This window comes from Neopelma chrysocephalum, unplaced genomic scaffold (assembly GCF_003984885.1).
Source record: "Neopelma chrysocephalum unplaced genomic scaffold, ASM398488v2 Primary Assembly neopelma1_72, whole genome shotgun sequence".
In the NCBI taxonomy this organism is placed as follows: Eukaryota; Metazoa; Chordata; class Aves; order Passeriformes; family Pipridae; genus Neopelma; species Neopelma chrysocephalum.
Genome location: NW_020897732.1, coordinates 2,624,944 through 2,643,837, shown reverse-complemented (window position 1 = coordinate 2,643,837; position 18,894 = coordinate 2,624,944). Strand labels below are relative to the sequence as shown.

The window sequence follows — 18,894 nt, the reverse complement described above, 5'->3', positions numbered from 1 at the left end:
GTTGTTACATACTTTCAAGTGCTATTTGAAATTACATCTTTTATACACAGCCAAAGACCTAAAGTTAAATAAGAGTAGACTGTTAGTTTGGGTTACATATTGAAACTAATTGTTTTAATCATGATTATATGACTGAAATATGATATACAAACACAGAAATTAGGCAACTAGGGTTTAAGTTTTAATTGTATCCTCATAGCAAACCAGTGTTAGTTATTTTTAAGAAACTATAGGGAAATAGTATCAACTTCAACCTTGTGAAGGCTGAAACTGGTCTGTATGTGATGTGTCAGTGAGGCTTTATATTGAGGTTGTATACTGTTTGTATACCTCACTGTAGTCAGTGGAACAGGATCAGTCCAATACACAATATACTAATACATATAACAAGTTTTTCTAAAATAAAAGGTTTATTTTATTAAATACTAACAGAGGATATAACTATAATATATTACCTTAAAGTTGCACTGTATTTTAATTAAAAATGTACTTCAAGAAGCTCCATTCAGTTAGGTACCCATTTAAAAATTAAATAAGAAATTAGATTATGGAGAAATTGAGAGAGTACATTTGGGGATTTGGAATTATTTAAGCTGTGGAAAACCAGAAAGAGCTTGTCCAGTTGCTTCAGAATGCCTTAGCTGCAATGGTGAGATGGTGTCTGCGATAAAAAGAAAGTTAGGACTAAGTGAATAGATGTAAGAGCCATCTCAGTGAAACAATCAAGGGTACATTGGCTGATAGTATTATTTTTCAGGCCAGTGGAATGTAACTGTTAAAATGGGCATTTGGGTTGAACGTAGCAATATTCACTTTTATCCTTCTAGTGTGAAAGTCATCTGCATAAGGCCTCTGTGAAACATGGGCATATCATTGTTTTAGACATGCCTTGCAGTATCTTTTTAGTGCATCTCATTAGAGTACAGTATGTTTTTATCTTCGTGGTTTCGTACCACGTACCGCTGATATAAAGGGAGATCAAAGATCAAAGCCCAGTATAGTATTTCTAGCTGTAATTGAATACCATTGAGAATAATGTGTGGGTGCAGCCTTATAAAATTGTCCTGGGTTTAGGAGTTGAAATTCTGCCCCAAAAACTCATTAAGATAAGGCAGATTTCCTACAAGGTGTTTATAGAAATCAGTTGCTTATCTCTTGCAAAGTTAATGTTTTGGAGCAAATTCCATGGTGAAACCCTTTCTCTGGCGTTCTTGGAACCAACACCCTGATCCATTCAAGGAAAGACCAAAAGAAAATAGGTATTTCTCATTTGTTCTCTTTAGATGTGAGGTAGAAATTGCTTGTTAACCAGGAGATTATGCAAGAGGGACAGATAGTGTATGAGTAGCTAGGAATTTCTGAAGAAAACAGCCAGAAAACCTTGGCAAGCCTTGGAAATATGGAAACTAGTTGGAAAACATATGTGGTTACTGAGGGAATGAAGCTAGCAACCTGGTCACTATATAAAAAAAAATTGCCTAATGTCTTGTGTTTTTCATTCATTAGGTGTTGGGATTCTTTTGTTATTTATTTGAAGGCTCAGAACAACAATGATTGATAGTAGGAAAACTAGGTCTCTTTATATTGCCTACTCCTGTGTGGGAATAAAAAATGGACTAAATGTGAAAGGTGTCAGTGGATATTTATAATTCACAATGCTTTTACACTTACCTCCTTTCTTCCAATCTCCTTTGCTTTGGATAACTGTGATAATCCAGTTCTACAAAACTAATTCTCCTCAGCTATACATTAATAATACAGTTACACATTTTTTATTATTATTTTTGAAAGTATTTTTCATTGCTTTCCTTTATTCTCCTTGGTTCTGCCTCAATACCTATTTATTTCTCCTCTGTCTACTTTTCAGGTCTTTGAGATTTCTAATCTTGCAATTTCTATTTCTGTGCCTGCTCTGATCTTTGTGCTGTTAGTTGTGAGGTTTTAGTCTCCAAGTGTCAAGGACTTGATAGTAGAAAGCAAAGCAAAAAAAAACCTCAACAAAAAAGCCTGATGAAAGCAGTGAAGCTACAGAAATGAGAAAGGTGAAATGCAAGTCTGTTTTTAATTTAAAGACAAAACGGTTGTGAGGGTTTTTTGTTGTTTATATCTTAGTGCAGAAATAGAAGAAAAGTGCACCTTTGAAATTAAAAAAGAAAAAGAAAAAAACCCCAACCTTGAAAGTGGAAGGCCTGATATAAAATCTCAAAATATCAAGCCTAATTTATCAAGAAATTCTTAACACTCAGGAGTTACCTTCATGTAACTGTTACTTTGAAATGGTTTACATTAATATTGTGGCACTAGGATGCAGTAGTTAGTCCTCATAGATGTAATAAATGAAAACCTTGAAGATGACTTTTTTTCTTGATTTGTGACCTGAAATCCTTGACAGAGTTACTTCTTACAACCCACACAGAAAGCATGTAACTTCATATTTTGTATGCCATCACAGAATACAGATTCTTATATTCTCAGTCTTGAACTTCCATATGAGGAGATTTTGTAATTTGCTTGACTCACAGAATTCAAGCTTTCCAGCATCTTCAGCTTCTAATCAGTAACTGTGCCCTGGTAAAAACAGGACTCCTGGTTTTGCCTTCTATTTTGCTTATAAACAGAGCTGGCATGCTGTTTACTTATGAAGCAAGGAAATCTCCCGTATCTTGGTTGAAAGATTGTTTCACCCAGCCATGAGTTTGTACCATTTGTATAGCTGATGACAGCATGGAACAGATGCACCTATTTCTAAATGTGGTGATTATTTGGAATGTAGGAAATTGACCGTAATATGAAAACTAGTAATTTATCATTATTACATTTCTGTTTCTAAGCATAATTATCTTAATCTGGTTACAGTGCATTGAAATGAACTGTTAATTATGCTATGTAAAACATCTGCCAATTAATTTTTCCTGATACTCTTTGAAAGTAATAATGTTTCAGTAATATTTTGCTTTTACAATTGTCATTCACTGTTTGTTTTCTGAATTCAGAACCAGCAAGTTAACTTTCCTGTAAGCAGAATGCTAGAAAAATAATAATTATCATATAAGTGTTTTCTAGGGAGTGTTGTCTATTGATAAAAGGCAATTCAAAGTTAGGATTCAGGATTTCATTTCATGATTTTTGCTCTCTGCAGCATGAGAAAGCTTCAGTTTTCTGTTCTCATTTGTTTTTCTGTCAAGTTGCTGTAAGTGAGCAGAATGTTATGTATTTTAGTGAGTGCAGGATTCGTAACAGTGACATAACAAGAGTGGTTGGTGTATTGGAACAACGTATAAATGTTTAGCAGCCCTGATAAAAATTGCAAATGGGATTACTTTTTATTTTCTTCTGAACTTGAACATTTGATACTCCTGTTATTATCTAAATTTCATTTTGATTACCATGTCTTTTCAGATCCAATTGCTGTTCTTACCATATACTTTATGTGTGATTCTGAGTAAATTAGCTAGCTACACGTTTTCGTGCAAGAATTCATTACCTATAGGAATGGGGTGATACTGGTCAGAGGCATTTTGTAAGCACTAATGCGTAGTTATTTTGTTTGCAACTTTTCGTGTTATGAATATGAGAGATAATATTCACAAATGCCTAGAAATACATGATTTGTATTGATTAATGCAATAGAAAATTCTTGGGGAAAAAACCACAGTCAGTGTTGAGCTTTAAGAGGGTGGTGTTCTGAGTGCGCGTGTTTGTCTTTTACTTTCTAAAAGCTGTTTGTATTACTTCAAGATACCTAATCACTGGAGATGTATCCATATATATTTTTCAAAAGCTATAAGTTAAGTTTCCATAATTTTCTATTTAGCACTTACATAGAATTTCAACTTTTATAGCAGCTTTATTTCATTCGGTTGATGCAACTCTTCCTTCACACACAACCAGCTTTGAAAAACAGTTAAAAGCTTTATCAATTTCCATTGCTGCAAGAGGTGATCCAAATGTCTAAAACTGGAGCCAGGATTATACATTGACTAATATCAGACCCACCAGCAGACATGCTGCTATCATTAGGTACAGAATGATTTTACTGAAAGAGGATATATTTGACTGATGTTTAAGCGGATGCTGTTTTTCCTCCACAGTGTTTAGGAATACTGCAGATATATTTTTGTACCTTTTTATCCTCTAACGGTGTGAGGCACAAGGGTGATTGCAATGTTTTAAAAGTGCTATTTTAGTGCTATTTTGAGTAGTTTCAGATAATATTTTTGATAAAATTGTGACATAAGAAACAAATCACTGGTCATTTGAAAGAAATAGGTACTGAATGTGTGATTTTCTGCAGGCTACTGTTGTGGTTTCAGTCTTTTACCGTAGGAGATACTCTAGTATTGAATAACATGTTCTGGTGCATTAATGAGTAGAGATGAGACATTAATTCCTACTAAATAATTAATACAACAGTTGAGTGATAGTGCTCATGAATGCTTTTTGACCAGTCTGAGTTTCCTGGAATGTTCAGTGAGATCCACATAAACTTCTGTGTAATGATGTGCTTGGAATTGACCCTCGGGCTCATAGTGTTGACTGTCACCTGCAGGTGATTTACACTTAAGCTGGCTTCATGCAGCACCATGGAGCAACTTTGGCAGATTTCTCAACACTGGCATTGGTAGTAGCACTTGCTGGCCAATTGCCAACTTTGTAGAAGACAACGTGTCCCTCCACTGGGTTCTGTGGCAGGGAGTTGCCTCAGTGCCACCGTTGCAGAGTCATCCAGAAGTCACACTGGTGTGTACAAACTTGTTGATTTGGTGCAAAGCTTGTTTTACTGCGTCATTGGCTTCAGACTCTTGGTGTTGATTTTTCCTTGATATTAAATCCAGGGAAAATAGTGAGATTAAATGGTTTGCCACGGTTGTGTGAAAGTACGAGTAAGACACAGATCCGTCTGAGCACCCCATATGCTTCATGTGGAATGTGTTTCTTGCCATGGATTTCTACAGAAGCATTATTTCTCTTTCAACTTGTTTATTCTGTCTGGCTTTCCCAGACACTCTCTATCTCCTTATTTAGTCTTTCAGGTCTTGTAAATCCAATAGGCCAGTGAAAGAAGTATAAAGATTTTTAGGGAGCTGTGTCATTAGTGTGTTGGGCATTGAACTTTTTCTTGAAGAAGGGATAGTGCAGAGAGCTGTAGCTTTATAGGCTTCTTTGGTGGAGCAGACACCTGCTGTGTATCTAATCCCTTGGTTTCCACTTCTCTAGACGAAGCAACTTGTAAAGAAACGGGGTTAGCATTACAATCACATATTTTTGTTTCAGAACATACAATAGAAGCAGAAAGTTTGAGTAGGAACAACAGTTTGGAACAAGGTATGTTGGCCTGAATAAAGTACAATCATTATGGTAACTTCAGCGGACTAGTACCTGCATGAAGTCCTGAGGTACAGAACCAACAGAATATTTTTAGTGGTCTGATCAGTTTTTGAAATGTAAAATCTCATCTGCTTAAACCAGTTTCTATGACAGCCCAGATCTCAGTGTTGGCATTAGGGAGAGTAATGTTAGCATAGAAAAGCAATGGACTTGTTATAGAGATAAATAACAAACATGTGGATGTACTTAAACATGGGTTTTTGCAGAGCTTTGATTTCCATACTAAATGAAAATCATATGCTAGAGTTTTTGTGCTTTGGAAAAACATTTTTTTTTTCCTAAATCATATTTTAATCCATCAAAGCCTTTAAACTGAAGACATTTTTGAGTGTGGAATATCTTTTTTGATATTAAATTAAATCCTTAAAATGGACATAATAGGAAATGCAATGGGCCTGTTTTACAGTACTTTCATGAGCTAGCATTTCTGCCTATAAATATGTACCAAAGTTAATCCACATATAATATACAACAAAAATTTTCTTGATAGGATTAAGATTAAAGCAGACCACATTTCCCATAAAATCTCAGAATTCAGATGTAGTTTTTGATATTTAGCGTGTGCTGTTTGATTTGAATGAGTGCTGTCTTTGCCAGATGTGACAGATTAACTTGGCTAATATGAGTAACGAGTCTCTGTATACGTGCAAGTAAGATTCATTAATGTTTATCTAACATGTGGGAGATATTAAAATACTTAATCTAGGAAGAGTTAGAAAAAGAAAGCAAGCATAAGAATTCTAGTTGTTTAGTTGTCTTATGCCCTAATATCATTTTATAGGGCCATAAGTAGACACTTCAGGTCCTCATAACCTGTAATGCAACACATGATGGTTTTATTTTAAAAAGAAACAAACAAACAAACCCCAACAAAAAACCAAACCAAAACACAATAAAAGGTCTTGTATTTCAAGGGGAAACTGGATTGGAGAGTGCCTGCCATTATTGGATCAGTTGGCAGGCTTTTCTCTGCCACAGGTCCAGCTTTAAATCTGATTGAGTTGCTCTAGTTATAGTTATCTTTAATACCTACCCATGGCAGGATACACCAGTTATTCTTCCCAAGGAGGAGCCTGAACTGACATTATAAAGATGGATTTCAGGCCACGTACATTGCTCTGTTTTCAGTCCCTCCAGCAGTAATACATTACATTTTTTTAAGTATTAAACATCTCCCCCCCCCCCCAACAAACAGTTGGTGACCAGGGAAGCTGTTTTGGTTCTTTAGAGCTGTTCATTGCATATGTTCTACTTTTGTATATGTGATGGTATAGGATAAAATGAATCATCATCTTTTTGTGTATCTCAGTTTAGAAGGTGGCCTGGTATGACAGCAGTGTCACCATCCTAAGTTGAAGGACAAAACAATTTGAGTCATCTCTGATGTCAAGAATGTCTTTGCACAATAGCTAAGTGAAATCTCCTCTCTTGAGTAAATCATGCATCATTCTATTTTGTTATAATAATACTGAGACAAATTTTATTCATTTCCCAGTGTATAGGACTTATGATTTCTTAGTATTGTGGGTACCTTATGAGAAAGAAGAAAATAATGGATCTGTATTAAAATCTTCTGAATACTGAAAATATCTTGAGTGCCTCATTATTGGAAGCAAATGACTAAACCTCGGATTTTACAGTTTCCTGTGGTTTTACAGCCTACACTTGCCAGACCTGATGAACTCTTACATCCTTGGGACTTCAAACTCATCTTTCAAGAATTTCAGATTTTCCATCTGGATGAATTCTAAAGAGAGAAGACACATTTTAGAGGCAAAAGGTTGATAGGTTAACAAAATAATAGTTAAACAGAGGCTAACAGGACTGTAATGTTAGAAGGCTGGACACAACAGGATTTGAGGCAGGTGAATTGAATGGTCAGTGTGATTGTTGGAGGTGTTAGTGTTTGTGCTATAGTTACATAATTTATCGCGAGTGTCATCACTGTGCTATATATATGGGTGTGCTTGTATATGCACATGCATATACATGTGCCTACAAGAGCCCTGTAAAAGTTTTCTCGTACATGTTTTCATTAACTTGGAAATATAGGTTATCCTTTAAGAGTGGAGATGCACAGCTTTATTGATTGCTTCTGTGAAAGGAAACAGGAACGCTTGTCTCTATACATAATCACAAAGTAACATGCAGACAAGTTTCTGTGACTGAATAGCCGCTGAGGCAGCATGTCTAAGCTTGCAAGAGAATGAACTTCACTGGAGAGAATGTAGCTGGATTTGTATCTGCAGCGAGTCACTTCAGAAGCTTGTCCTGGCTTGATTGAAAATTGTTCTCCCCGTTAGGTGGGTGGAGGGTTTTCTTTGCTGTTCAGTTTCTGTTTTCACCCATCTCGTGCTGCTTACTCACCAGCTGAACCCTGATGAGGTCCTGTAAAGGGAAGAAGTCCTAAGCAATAGTATGTAAAAAATAAAAGGATAGAGAGGAGATGCTATTACTAGCATAATGAGAAAACTTATGGCACTCTTACTGTCAAAGTCTATTTTAATGTTGTTTATAAAATTAAATAAGATTTTATGATCAGATCAGAAACCAATATTGTGTAGAAGAGAAAAACAATTCCCTCTGTGTTTATCTTATGGCTTTTTATAATCTCTGTGTATATCAAAACACTGCCATAAGTTTGGGCTAGTCAGGAAGTTTATCTTTAAATTTACAATATATTTATGTTGTATTTAAAAGGTGAAAAACTTATCTTGAATGTCGTTTAGCATAAGTTGATGCTAAACATTAATTTGAAGCAAAAAAAAGTCACCTACATATTTTATCACCAATCAAATTTTTCATACAGATTACATACTTGAGCAACTTCATTCATCTAGCTGAAGTAATTTCAGATGACCTTTTTCTCAGCAGCTTCTGTCTGAACAGAATACTGTTCTGCTGTTAATTGTTTTGGACATAGTGTGTGAAAAATCTTAAGGGAGTTGAATTTTGTTGTTCAGGGTTCACAGTACATAATTTTGCTTGCATGTTTACTGCTGGCCTGTCAAAGTATATGAAGGAATAAATTTCTCCCACAGATCAACTAATCATGAAAATAGTGTTGAGGTGTTTGATTGACATAGTGAGGCTGTTAATTTAGAGAATATCAAGATCAAATGGAAGCTATTGCAATTAGGAAGTGATTGTGTTCTCAGCTGAAATTTTTTAATGCTGCATTTTTGATTTTTGGGCATTTTTTTTGCTGTCTCATGGGTGTATTAAGGAATGTCTGTGATTTGTTACACTTAAATACTTAATTTTCAACACAATTTCAGTACAAATTTTACTTTTTTATAATAGCTGTTATTAAATTGATTGAGGAGAGTCACAGTATGTAAAATGTTTCTGTACTCTAAAGGGCTTTGGGGAACAAAGGATTTGGTCATTCTGAGGTTTTGGTTGTTGTTTGCTTTTTTGTTTTGGTTTGGGTTTTTTGTTGTTGTTTGTTTTTGTTTAGTTGGTTTTGGTTGTTTTTTGTTTTTGTTTTTACAACTTCGGTTCAAAATATTTTGGTAGCAGGCTAAAATCTTCCTGCTCATTTCTCTGTGAATGGCTCCTTTTTGACATGTTTGGAGGTTCCTTATCAATGTGTGGTCCTGTTCCAAGGTTTGTATGTATAAAGCTGTGTTCAATATATCATTTATAATAAGACCTTCTTTGATACCGTGGTGTGGTGCAAATGTTAGAGTTGGTACTTCCATATCCATAGTTCTTGAATGTTAATGGTTGGGTTTTTCTTGAAAATCATGTTCACTTTTGTTCCTTCTATTGCTTTCTCTTTTTAAAATCTACATTCAAGCATATGATACTGAGAGATGATACACAGATTTTTCGTGTCCCTAAAATTGCAGACACAGGTATGGTGGTGAAGCAAGCTTGCTTATTCAAGAAAATCTGTGGATACCCCATGTAGTCCCTAAAGAAATTTAGCCATGGCTCAGTAATGGCAGTTTTCTTCCTCAGATGAGTTGAGCAATTTTCTCATGCCTTCAATACTTGTGATCCAGTGCTGAGGCTGCTGTTTCTCATTTTTTCATAAGCATGATCTACTCACTCATGTGCAACCGCTAAGGAGTAGTTTGCCCCAGGTTTTGGCCTCAAGTTTCACCTGCGCACTCAGGTGTCTGTAGTCTGATATTGACTTCTTTCCTTATTCAAGATTGCAGGAAACCAGAAAGCATAAACCTTACATTAAAAACAGTGCTGAGCTGATAATGCAGCTCTGTGGTCTTGCTGAAGAGAAGTAGGGTAGAGGCCATTAGCCAAGTCCTTGGGGATGCTTGTGAGCTGTTCATTCCAGTTGCCCCCTTAACATATAGAAGTGCACCCAGCAGGCTGTGCAGGGAAGCAGTTTTGTTCTGTGCCCTGGAAGGGAGATTGCTTTACCTGAAGTTTTGCTAGTTTTTTTTGAGGATTAGAAAATATTGGAGAAGGAGGGCAATTGATTCTAATTTATGTTAACAATACTAAAGAAAAATTCAGTAAGCATATCTGCTTCTTTGGATTAACCATACATCCTACCTCGGATTTATATCTCTTTTGGCTCACAAGCTTTTATTCCTACCACTATTTATTAAGAATATGAAAGTAATCAGTGTTACAGAAACTAAAAGGTAATGTGCGTCTGTCTCAGATAGTTTTATTCTGCAGCCACTTGACAAAAGATGGATTCAAATGTATGCTGGAACTAGTGCTTCTGTGAGCCAAGCAGGAAAATTAGGGTTGTAGTTTTCCCCAAATTTGGGAAACATCTTTTAGATCCAGTATTTTTCAATGGGCACAGTACGCCTTTCCCCTCCTGACAGCTAACACTGATCATGCTCTTTTGTGTGTCCAAAAGATGTGTTTGGATAATGGGATTCATAAGCAAGCCAGCTGTGGCAGTTGCATAGGGGGTGTAAGTTTTTGATTGGTTTTGGTGGTTTTTGTGTTTGTTTTTTTTTTTTAAATCGATGAACCCTTATGCTTTGTTATAAACAAGAGGGGTCTAGTGCAAAGGGAAGGGCTGGTGAACACATTAAGGTTCATGCTTTTAACAAAATTGGAAAAGATCCTGTTTTTCTTCCCTTGGCTGTTATGGCTTTCTCAGCAGTCTGATTGCCTTCCCATGTGACATTTTCACACTGCATTTCTAGGTCAATGGTGACACAACCAGCATGCTTGTGCCCAAATTGATCATCTCAGTCTGCTGTACTCCACATGGCTTTCACATCTATCTTTGCCATAGTCTGTGTTTGGATTTCAGAAGAGCCTGTCAGCTTTGCATTTCCTCAAGTCTTAAGAAACAGGCACGGCTCAGCAGGCGAATGTTAACTTCTCATACGTCTTCTCACTCATATGAGTGAGCTTTGCAAATAGATCAGTGACGTGGGAAAAGTTGGTATAAAATCAGTGTCAGTAAGGGAGGTGACATTTGCTGAGATTATGAAAATTTGGTTGGATTAATTCTTCCAGAGAACTGCCAGTGTGGGACAGTAGTGTGCACCTCCTGGTGGATGTTTTCTTAGTCTTTCTCCTTCATGTGGATGAGAAAAACCCAGCACAATTGGGTTAATGAGCGTTATTTTGCAGAGAGTTGCCTTTAAGGGCATGACTTTTTCTTTAATTGACAAAGTTATAACCTAAAGTGGTTCTCTGTTATAACTGAAGTGAGTCAGAGACAAGAGGATAGTGTCTACTGCAAAGGGTAGGGCTGGTAAACAGCCTGTCTCTTCTGTTCCTCCTTTTTGTAGCAGTCTCTTGTGCATATGCACTGCTTCTCAGGGCATGACCACTTTCATTCCTTGGTGTTGTGTCCATGCTGCTGGCCCATGAGTGTCACTGCTGTGGGGACACTGCAAGGCCCCTACTCCCAGCCTGCTGGTACCCTGAGTGCAGCAGGAGGTGATGTGAGAGGCTGGTCACCTCTGCTTGCACAGCTTTTGGAGGCATGGAAGGGTGTCACTGTGGATCTCCTTGCTGGGGTCTGTGGCAGGCCTGGGAATATAATTCCAGGTGCTTAAAACCTGGGATTGTCTCAGCCCTGCTAAAAGTGTGTGGAGGGCAGCAAAGTTCCAATGAGGTGGGTAAGAGGACAGAGGTGAAGGGCAGAGCTGGGAAAGATAGAAAAATTGGTGGCAGAGCTGGATTTGATGCTAAGCCTGGCAATAGCAGAGAGATGTGCTGTTGCAGATCTCAGCTGTGTAATTTTCTGTTTTTCCTAACGCAGCTAGTTTTAAACAATGAGTAAGTTCTGAATTTAATTTTCTTGCACTTAGTTTCTCCTGTGACTGCAAAACTCCATAGATGGTGATGATATTTTAAAAATTCTGTCGGTTTGCAAGTAAGAAAATATTTCTGATACAGCTCTCTTATGTCTAATGAAATAGCAGCTTACATGTGAGCTGGTATTGATGGCAGATTCAGTAATGACATGTGATTCAATTACTTTACTAGAGAGAGAAGCACTTAGACACAAATGTAAGATATTTCTGAAGCCAGGCGTCTGCTGGAGGTGATTGAAAATACACTATTTCTGCACATTTCTTCACATAATTACTGTGGAAAATATTGTGGCACTGCAGTTAAAAGCAGAGAGTTTTTAATGCTAATAGCTGTAGAGGGAAGAGAATTCCCAAAGAGAAATGCTATTCTATAATCCCATGCTAATCTCCCCAACAGAAAGCAGAAGAAGAGGAGCTTGTCCTCACACCTGATGGCACCAGGGAATTCCTGACATTTGAAGTTCCACTGAATGACTCTGGATCAGCCGGTCTTGGTGTGAGTGTCAAAGGTAACCGATCAAAAGAAAACCACGCCGATTTAGGAATCTTCGTCAAGTCCATTATTAATGGTGGAGCAGCATCTAAGGTAAGTGGGAACATCTGTGTACTTTGGTCATCCTCAGTTTTCTGAGGCTGTTTTGAAAGTAACCATAGATTGAAGAAGAGTGAATTGCTCTATAACTAGCTTTCTCCAGTTATACCATCAGAGGTAACATTCAGATTTCTACTCACATGTTCGCACCTCCCCAGATCTAAACAGCCCTAACAGATTCTCAGGAAGGAATGAGCCGTCTCTGGTACAGTTCAATTAGTATGCTGTTTGAGCAAACAGGTTATGATAATAGCTTGCAGTGCAAATCTATAATTGGAATAGACGTTTCCTACAGTGGTTGCAATGGAAGCTATTATTCCATTGTTCGTTTGCCCATAAACTCTTAGGACTAGGCATAGTTGGTTGATTATTTTTCTTTTGGTTTTTCCCTCTCTTCAGCAGACTAGGCTTCTTTTGTGTTGGTTTCATGTAACCGTCTATAATTTTTCCTTTTCCAGGATGGCAGGCTTCGAGTGAACGATCAACTCATAGCAGTTAATGGAGAATCATTATTAGGCAAAACAAATCAAGATGCTATGGAAACCTTAAGGAGGTCCATGTCCACTGAAGGAAACAAACGGGGAATGATTCAGCTTATTGTGGCGAGGCGAATAAGTAAATGCAATGAGGTAATAAGCTTTTGATGTCAGGACTGGGAGTTTTCACTTCTGTGTTATTTGTGTTTACAGGAGATGTCATGTTTCCTCTGAGACTTGAAAAATAATATTTGAGACTTTAAAGAAAGAGAGAATTGCAAAATGATCTGACTTCAGTGTTAGGCATGCTAACGTTATTACTGATCAATAAAGTTTTTCTTTTGAGTATTTTTGTCAATGAGAAACAGGAAACGCTGAATATAACTATATTGATTTTGTAATTGGATCCCACTGTTAACGTTATTTTTTTCTTTGAAGTTTTTTATGTAGGTCTATTAAATCTTTCATTTATAGACTTCGTGTTAACTGATTTGTTTCTTTGTCACTTTCAGGATTTTTTATTAAGCATAGAGCTCTTATTATATTATATATATATTATTATATTTTATCTAAGTGATTAAACGTTTCATGTAAATATTCTACAAAACTTGTTACAAATAATTCTGTCATTTTGAATTTTAACTATGTTGTGTCTTGGCCTTAATTGCAGGTAAGTATAAAATACTGAATTCAGGGTGAAGTGGTGATTCTTTTTCTGATTATTTGCAACTGCTGTCTTTTCCAGAGAAATGTGAATGTGTTGATGTTTTGAAACTTATTCATGATTTCTAATAGTTTAACTTTTATTTGATATAAATAGTGCTATATAGTGGGAATATGTGGACATATGATATTGAGAAGTACTGCAGATGCTGTGGAGGACTGAATTAGACTTCAAAATGATTTTAACAAGTTGGACAAATGCACTGAGTTAAATAGGGTACGGTTGAATGGCGGGTCAGAGAAGCATCTGCTCTTAAGACATCTAAAAGCCAATTCTTTCATTCTTGTTAACACCAGTAAGGTCTTATTGAGAACATTGTTTCTAAATCATCATGCTTCAAAAATGATGTGCACAAATTGGTTTGGTATTGCTGCTTCTGCCCAGAGGGAAAAAATTGTTTGTTTTTTAATGCATAAAACTGATCTTTAAAAATTTCAGTCCTCAATGTATTATAAAATCATGTTTGAAAAAGACACTAGCCTCTCTAAAAGTATCAAGTGCCTCTTCATTAACCGCTTGTACACAGCTTTTATAAACGTACATATATTTACATGTACACACTGCTAGAAAGCCAGCTTGGATGCATGTGGTTTCTCACTTGGTGTTGAAGGAATTCTGATCTTTTTGTATGTGGTGATGTCCTGTTCTAGCCCTAATAGAACTTGAACTTCAGACTTTCATTTAGACACTGTTCCTTATTTCTATCCAATTTCAGATGCATTTTATATATAACTACATAAAAAGGGTGAAATATTTTAGACTATTTCTCTGTTTAGTATAATTTTTTTCTAAAAGGATGTAGAAAATGTTTCCTTTTCTCCTGGTGAAAGTCTTCTAGATTGAATTTATCAAGACAGTGTTTGTAAACATCATGGAGAAAATCCAGCAGTGATGAAGCAAAGGCATTTCTCCTTAAATCTGATAGAATTTTTATTCACTTAAGTTGAGAACAGTTTGGTGCCCTATATCTGCTTGACATTTAGTATGATTTATTTTGCAAAAACCATGTGCCAAAAACAGCACAGCAAAGTCTGCAGTATATGTGCTCCAAGATGAAAGAACTGATTTTGGAACCAGATTTAGATGCCCTGAAATGTATCTGCACAAGGGCAGCACAGGGAGCTCTGTCTGGGCCTCCTTTACAGTTTTTTGTGCGTTTTCCCAACTCCTTCAGAAACTGGTGAGATGAGCCATAATGATTAGGGAAAGCGATGATATGCCATTATTGCTCTAGTGATCATCTTTACAAAATAACTTTTGTAAGTAATTTTTCTCAGGAATTGTTGCTTTCATCACACTCATCCAAAGGAAATACGATGTCGATACCGTTTGCATATTTTAATGTGATGAAAGGACTTACTAAAGCTGTTTACTTGCTGATCTGGCAGTATTCAAGAAGCCACTTTTCTGAAAGTCTTGCAATGCCCAGACTTGAACGAAAGGAAAAGAGGGATTTTTTTTCTTGGCATTTTGCAATTAAACCCCAGTTCCTCCTTCAAGAATGTGACAGATTTAAACTTTAGATATTATTATGCTGATCTAATACTGATAAGCTGTGATAATGTTATTCCTGTATCTTGGATGAACACCATATATGAGCATGTTATTCAGTCAGCTTAGTCCCTGAGTAACGGCTGTGTGGACTGAGACCTGGAGAGCAGCACTGTGCACATGAGGATCACAGTGACATTCACTTTCCCATGGAGCGGCAGACACTGGCCATGTCTGGCAACCTTGGCTATATTATGCTTAATTCAGCAACACAGATTACTTAGACACGCTGGCACACAAGTTGTCCCCTTAGAACATTCCTGTAGCTGCCACCAGCAAAGATTTTTAATATTAGAGCACAAAAGAAATTACATTTGAGTAGTGGCAAATTTAGAAGCTCACAGATTAGAAGCAAAAGCATAAAAAGAGTAAACCCTATCTTAATAAATCCCACCTTTTACCATCATAGAACAGAATCATTTAGATTGGAAAAGACCTTTGAGTAATTTTCCAATTTACTCCAACTATTAACACAGCACTGTCAAGTCCACCACTAAACTATGTCCTTAAGTACCACATGTACACATCTTTTGAAGACCTGCGAAGTCAACCACAGGACTCAACCACTTCCCTAGGCAGACTGTTCCAAAGCTTGACCACACTTTCCATGAGGAAATTTTTCCTAATATCCAATCCAAACATCTTCTGGCACAACATGAGGCCATTTCCTCTTGTCCTATCACTTGTTACTTGGGAGAAGAGACTGACCCCCACCTGTCTACAACCTCCTTTCAGGCAGTTGTAGAGAGTGATAAGGTCTCTTCTCAGACTCCTCTTTTCTCCAGGCTAAAAAACTCCTCAGAAATGGGGATTTTCTGGTTTTACTAAAGACAAAAAGAAATGTTTACCTTTTGAGAAAGTATTTCCTTGGTGTTTTCTATGCTTTTCTCTTTTCGTTCTCCAAAGGAGTCACTGTAAAATAACAGCAGCAACAAGAAAGGTCCTGTTCAGCTGATTTCTTTCCTTTGTTGATTCGGTGTTGTATGTGCACACTTTATGGACAAAAATAGAGCTTTTTCTCTTGTTAGTCTGGCCAAACCATAGCTAAGAGGAACTGGCTCAGTTATATTCCTTGGTGTGCATCACCACCAGCAGTTCTCATTCTGCTCTATCCCAGTGCATGGTCAGTCCTGTGCCACGGTTCAAGGGTAGGCTTGGCTCCCTGGGATTCCCAGCCCATGCCATGGAGCAGCTGCAAGTATCTTGAAAGGGAAATCTGTACATGGGGTGATAATACCAATGCAAAAAACAATTATGCTAAACATCTGGATGATAAAAACAGTTGTTATCTAAATGATTAAAAAAATAACAGCAAAAAGAACAAAAAGAAAAACAAAGCCTTCTTTTGTCTTGGCTTCAAGTCCAGTAATTGTTTTGCATTTGCAAAGTGAAACTGTCTTCTTTTACCATAGATAGGCTCTACAGTCTGCTTCTTTCTTCAGTTAAACTGATTTTGAATTGGATTTTAAGAAAGTTAGTGGTATGGATACATTTCTTTTGTTTTTTAATATTAATTTTCATAATCAGCCCTAAGAATTGCAGGGGAGGGAGAATTCATTTGACAGCACAGTTCTGCAGATTGTCATTTTTGGTGTTTCAATTGAGACTAGGATTTTCATGCACTTTTTTTATTTTGGCTGCTGTACTAGAAGAGAGGGACAGCTCAAAATCTGTTCTCCTGGGTTTAGAGAGGCAGGCAGAGTTGCTTCTGATCTGCTGCAGAGGAGCTGTCTCTTTGTCAGAAAGCTTTCTCTGGCTTCTTGAACATGAAACTGTTTCAAAACTTTTTGAATTGACCCCTGATACTCCATGCCAGCATTTTTCTCAAAACAGCTTCACAAGTTCTCATGTTGTAGACTAAACCTCCAGAGCAATTATAGTAACAATAAAATGTACATTAACACCCTAAGAGTATTATCTTGTCTTCAGAGAGGCAGGGAGGAGATCATTTATATCATCAGCACTTCTATAACTGTAAACTCTAAAGAGACCACAAACTTCCCAGAAGGTAAAGAGAGTTTTATGCTGTTGCGGTTTTGCTGAACTGAAGATTTGCCTGTAGAAAGAATTTTCATTGACTCACCAGGAGATAGCGTGTAATCCATCCAGGTTTTCAAGTGAATTATCTTGTAGTAAATATTGATATAAGCATGGAGTGAGTGGTAGTTATGAATGAACTCCAGGCGAAAGCTGTGTATCTGAGTTTTTCTCCTGTTTGCAATATGTCTATACAGAGTATGGCAATATAGTTAATTCTGTAAGCTGCACTACTACAAACCTTCCAAAACTTTGTTTAATATCTCAGCCACTCCAGACAAAATCACACAGTTGTTAGATTAGTGTAACAAAAACATTTAATTTGGGATTTGGCTAAATCTAAGGTTCCCTTGTCCCCCTTTCAAAAAAGTTAAATATGCTGTTCTAGTCTATGTTTTCAGCTTTCAGCCTTGCATGTTGACTAGACAACTTTCCTTATAAGCACGGAGAGACTCCTTAAGATACATTTTCAAAGCTGGTCAAACAGTGGAAAAAAAAGGGGGAAAATAATAATAATGACGATACTCATATGCGGGCAGTATTTAACATCTCAGTTTTCAGAAGAGATGGCCATCAGCTTTTTAGATCTTTTACTCAGGGTTGACATTTTTTAAATTGCTCAGATTTAAGGAGAAACACTGGAGCTCCTTGTTCTGTGTTCTGTTAATTAGTGATATTATTACGATTAGCCTGTATGGGCAAACAGCTGTCGGCTGTACCGCCACAATGCGTTCACAGCACTCAGGCACGGCTGTCAGGCAGATCCGTGCAGCTGCTGGCTATGTGCTGATTCAAGAAAATAAAGGTAATTGTTACTTTTGGAATCCTGTGCTTTTCAATCCTGCAGCCTGGACAGCTTAGAGGCACAGATTGCTGGTCTGCACTCTGTTCATGTCACATCCAGGCAGCACTTGTCTGCCATTAAGAGAGAGAGCATCATCATTTTCCTCAAAATGAGAAATTTCAAGGGTTTTTCTTGTCTCTCTCTCTCTTTTTTTTTTTTTGACAGAATGAACATCTTGCCAAACCTTACTGAAATGAAGGTTTGCAAATAATTTGCAGATCCCCAGATTTCTTTATGTATGCCTGTTCACCTTTTGCTCCAGTTGAAAATGAGCAAACCAATAAACAGAGAAATAGTCGTGATTCCAGTCCATATAAGGACATCATCAACTGTTTAAATAAATTGACTAGTACACAGATCAGTGAGAGGGATTTTGCAAATTAGTAGTTTCATTATAAAACAAACAAGCAACCATATTTTTTTTTCCCCAGCATGTGTGGAAGTATAAGATATTCAGCATCATTTTTCCCTGCATGCATTACCTAGTTACCTACTTAGAAATTTATATGAAAGGTTTGTCTTTTTCTTTCTCACTAGATTAGTCTTGTGCCAACCTTTTGGAATTTAACTATCAAAGAGTCTTTAGCATCTTCTCCAAACACAATGATTTCACTGTTTACTCTCACCTCCAAGTCATTGATAAAGCTTTTTATCAGCTTAAGCTGTTCCCAGCTTGGATTCCTGGGGGAATCTACAACTCTTCTCCATCCTGAAGACCAAACTTTGTGTCCAATCCTTTAGCCAGTTTTCAATCCAGAAAATAAAACTTGGTCCAGTCCCGTGAAAACTTAGTTTCTCTAATGCCTTTGATATGAAGCCTTAATATAGACTTTTTAAAAATGCAAATTTATTATGTCCATTTCATTGCCTGAAAGCTCAGAGAGTCAGGATTTCCCCATAGACTTTCTCTGTGGATCCATGTCTGTTGCTCAGTGATCTTACTCTTTCTTGTAGATGCCACCATTTCATTTGGAAGGAGATCAGATGCCTGGTCTATAGTTCCTAAGATCCCCTCT

General features: G+C 37.0%; 1 protein-coding gene across 15 annotated transcripts in view; it reads left to right on the top strand.

Annotated features, from left to right (window-relative positions):
• Positions 1 to 18,894, top strand: part of PARD3 (par-3 family cell polarity regulator) — a 459,681-nt gene that overhangs the window by 269,258 nt on the left and 171,529 nt on the right. For all 15 annotated transcript variants that reach the window (XM_027686797.1, XM_027686807.1, XM_027686795.1 and 12 more), the window contains 2 exons: positions 12,052 to 12,240; positions 12,705 to 12,875. In XM_027686797.1, the coding sequence (XP_027542598.1) occupies positions 12,052 to 12,240; positions 12,705 to 12,875 (360 nt within the window). The remainder of the gene's footprint in view (positions 1 to 12,051; positions 12,241 to 12,704; positions 12,876 to 18,894) is intronic.